The sequence below is a fragment of the Fukomys damarensis genome, unplaced genomic scaffold, assembly GCF_012274545.1.
Source record: "Fukomys damarensis isolate Sample0158 unplaced genomic scaffold, DMR_v1.0_HiC HiC_scaffold_37, whole genome shotgun sequence".
Taxonomy (NCBI): domain Eukaryota; kingdom Metazoa; phylum Chordata; class Mammalia; order Rodentia; family Bathyergidae; genus Fukomys; species Fukomys damarensis.
The window spans coordinates 11,871,227-11,874,689 of NW_022900949.1; the positions used below are offsets into that span (position 1 = coordinate 11,871,227).

Here is a 3,463-nt window from a genome sequence, read left to right on the forward strand (position 1 = left end):
GGCGGGTCCCGAGCTGTACCTGCGAGGGGCGGGGCTCCCTGGGGGCAGGGCCTGAGCCAGACCTGTGAGGGGCGGGGCTTAACTTTGGCAGCTTGGGCCCGCCGGAGTTGGGCCTCAGTGTTAACGAGCTGGCTTCTGATCTGAGAAGTGAAGGCTCTGGCCTCAGAAGCCCCAGCTGGGAGAGCCAAGTCTGTGCCCCTGGTGTGAAGGATGGGCTAAGCCTGCAATGTGACCCCTGCCCTAACCAGGCACTGGTGACAGACCTGGGCACTGCTGAGTTGGCACGCTGTGGAGGCCGGGAGGCGCTGCTGTTTCGAGAAAACACATTAGCCACCAAGGCCATTGACGAGTACATGAAGCTGGTGGCGCAGGATTACCTCCAGGAGACCCTAGGTGAGCTGAGGAGAGAGGGCTGGAGTCAGAGTCATGCTGGATGGGACAGGGGATCCCAGAGGAGTTTTAGGGTGCCCTGGGTAACCCGGATTCTGGTAGCAGGTGGTGCTGTTAGAGTGCTACGGTGTGATTGGGGGGTTAGAAATTTCTTAAGATGTTAGGGGTCTTTGGAATAAGTCGGAGATAAGACTGGAGGCTGGGTATGGTGGGGTTTGGTTATCATGACTCTAAACACTGGCTGCACTGGGCTGCAGGGCAGGTCATACGACGTCTCTGTACCTCCACCGAGGACTGTGAGGTGGACCCCAGCAAGTGCCCAGCCCCAGAGCTGCCCGAGCACCAAGCCAGGCTTCGCAACAGCTGTGAGGAGGTCTTTGAAACCATCATCCACTCCTACGAGTGAGAATAAGGGTCCCAGCATGTGAGCTCAGCCAAGCCCCTCCTCCACTCTGCTAAGGATTGGCAGTGACTTCCCAGCTGCAACTGCCAGATAAAATACAGGACGCTCACTTAAATATCATTCACTATTTGGGACACACTTATACTTAAAAAAAAAAAAAAGTATTCATTGTTTATATGAAAGTCAAGTCTAGCTGAGTGCCCTGAAGTTTTATTTGGTGTATCTGGGAAACCTGTCCCCAAAGCCATGCCACCTGACCCCAAGTAATCTGGGATCCAGTTCCTTGCCCTCTAACCACAGGTTATCCCAACCCCAATTTCTTACCATTTTACACTATGACCTCTGCATCCAAATGATGCATACTCCTGATCCCATGACCCCTGACTCTGTACCCCAACTCCGGTGAAATTGATCACAAGTCACCAGGGATTCCAATCTCTGGACTTCTGATCCTAGGTTAATTTGCGTGCTAATTTGCATGCCAATCCTATGACTTCTGACTCTAGATGACCCTGTAACCCAGCCCCATCCTAGTGTTTCCTGTACTCTGGCGCCCCAGTCCCACATCCAATTACAACTACTCCCCGATCTCATGACCTCTGTTCCCATGTGATCTTGTATGTAAACCCAAATCAAAGAGTGTTGACTCTAGAGGTTCCCCTAACAATTACACTGTAAGTCCTGACCCAACAGGGACCCACCCACATCCCCAATATGCGGGTAAGCATCTTACCCAAGATGTCCCTGGTCCTGCAACCCAGACCCTAGGTTCGATATGAAATCTATGTGGGCTTAATGAATAGCTTCACGGCAGATCATTGACAAGCCATGCAATGATACCTGTCCAACCCCTGACCTCATGACCTTGGCCATCTGTGACTTTATGTGTACAGCCTTCTCCTCTGACCACTGCCTCTTCTGCCTCAGTTGGTTCCCAGCAGAGCTGGGCACTGTGTTCTCAGGCTGGCGAGAAGCATGCAAAGCAAGAGGCTCGGAGGCACTGGGCCCCCGGCTCGTGTGCGCCTCCCTCTTCCTGCGGCTCCTATGCCCTGCCATCCTGGCACCCAGCCTCTTTGGCCTGGCACCAGAACACCCAGCACCGAACCCAGCCCGCACCCTCACGCTGATCGCCAAAGTCATCCAGAACCTCGCCAACCGTGCCCCGTAGGTGTTGGGGGCCACCCTGGGAGTGTGAGGTGGCAGATGCCTGCTTTGACTCATCCATCCTTCTGGCCCAACCCAGGTTCGGTGAGAAGGAAGCCTACATGGGCTTCATGAACAGTTTTCTGGAGGATCATGGGCCAGCCATGCAACACTTCCTGGACCAGGTGGCCATGACAGATGTGGACACCGCACCCAGTGGTTACCAGGGCAGCAGCGACCTGGCCCTCCAGTTGGCTGTCCTGCACGCCCAGCTCTGTACGGTCTTTGCTGAGCTTGACCAGGTGTGGCCTGAGCACACAGTCCTGGACATGGGGCAGGGAGGTAGGAAGGCTAGGAGCCTCTGGCCCCCAGAGTCCCTCAGCATTCTCTTTTTGCTAGGCAACCTGTGACAGCTTGGAACCACTCCCCACCATTCTACAAGCCATTGAGGAAGGTCGACCAGTACCTGTGTCTGTGCCAATGTGTCTCCCAGCGCTTCCTTCCCAAGTCCACACCAGGTAACATCAAGTCTGATCCAGGTACTGATGGGTGGGAGCAGGGGCAGGGCTCAAACAGGTCAGAGGTGGAGATGGACTGTGTCAGGAATCAGGGGCAGGATCACGTTGGAGTCACTGTTAGAAACAGTACAGACAGAGGTCAGAGACTGAGGACAGGGTTGTATGAGGAGTCAGGCAGCTGCTTATAATGTAGTCCAAGGGCAGACGGTCCCAGAGTCATGTTGAGTTATGTCAGCGGTTAGAGAGAGGTCACCTTTGGGGTCAGAGAGAGGAAGTAACCTTGCCATAGAGAAAAATAGATTTCAGTCATTGGTTGTGGATGGGGTCAAATCAAGGGTCCCGTTGAGATCCGATATTAGAAGGCAAGTCCTCAAGCAACAGGAGCAGGCTCACATAGTAAACAGAGGTCAGACCTCAGATAGATAGGCGGTCAGGGATTGTGGGCAGGGTCATCTTTGGGGTCAGAGGTCAAGAACCATACTATATCATAGTATAGGACAGACTAAGGTCAGAAATCGGACAGGATGGGTCACATTGGGAAGGAAGAGGGTGACTTGGTGAGTACAGATCAAGGCCAAAGTCAGACTGGAAGAAAAGGTTATAGAAGGATCAGGTCAAAGGTCACACACTATGTCAGAAGTCAGGGACAGGGCTGGAGAGGGAGCAAAGGTCAAATTGGGGTCAAGGGTCATAGAGAGGATGGTATAGTAGTCAGAAGTCAAGGACTGGGTCTCATGTGGTCAGAGATCAAAACATGATCCCATTAGGGTCAAGAGTCAAGGTAGGGTCATTTCTGGCAGAGATCAGAATGAGTTCATCTGGAGAGACCTTGAGGATCTGAGCTCCCCTACCCCACCCCCAGCTTCTCCGCAGGGGAAAAGCCCGGCTTCCTGGCCCCCCGGGACCTGCCCAAACATACCCCTCTCATCAAGAGCCAGTCTCTGCGTACCTTCCAAGGGGCGGGGAGCTGGGCCCGGAGGCAGTCGGAGGAGGAGCAGCGGCCCCGGCG

General features: G+C 54.1%; 1 protein-coding gene across 1 annotated transcript in view; it reads left to right on the forward strand.

The window, feature by feature from the left end:
- Rasal3 (RAS protein activator like 3) overlaps positions 1-3,463 on the forward strand; it is a 12,338-nt gene that overhangs the window by 6,420 nt on the left and 2,455 nt on the right. Inside the window, 6 exon segments of the mRNA XM_033759639.1 lie at positions 167-393; positions 648-792; positions 1,721-1,957; positions 2,037-2,238; positions 2,336-2,454; positions 3,317-3,463. The exon segment at positions 3,317-3,463 is cut by the window's right edge and continues 1 nt beyond it. Of these exon segments, the coding sequence (XP_033615530.1) occupies positions 167-393; positions 648-792; positions 1,721-1,957; positions 2,037-2,238; positions 2,336-2,454; positions 3,317-3,463 (1,077 nt within the window).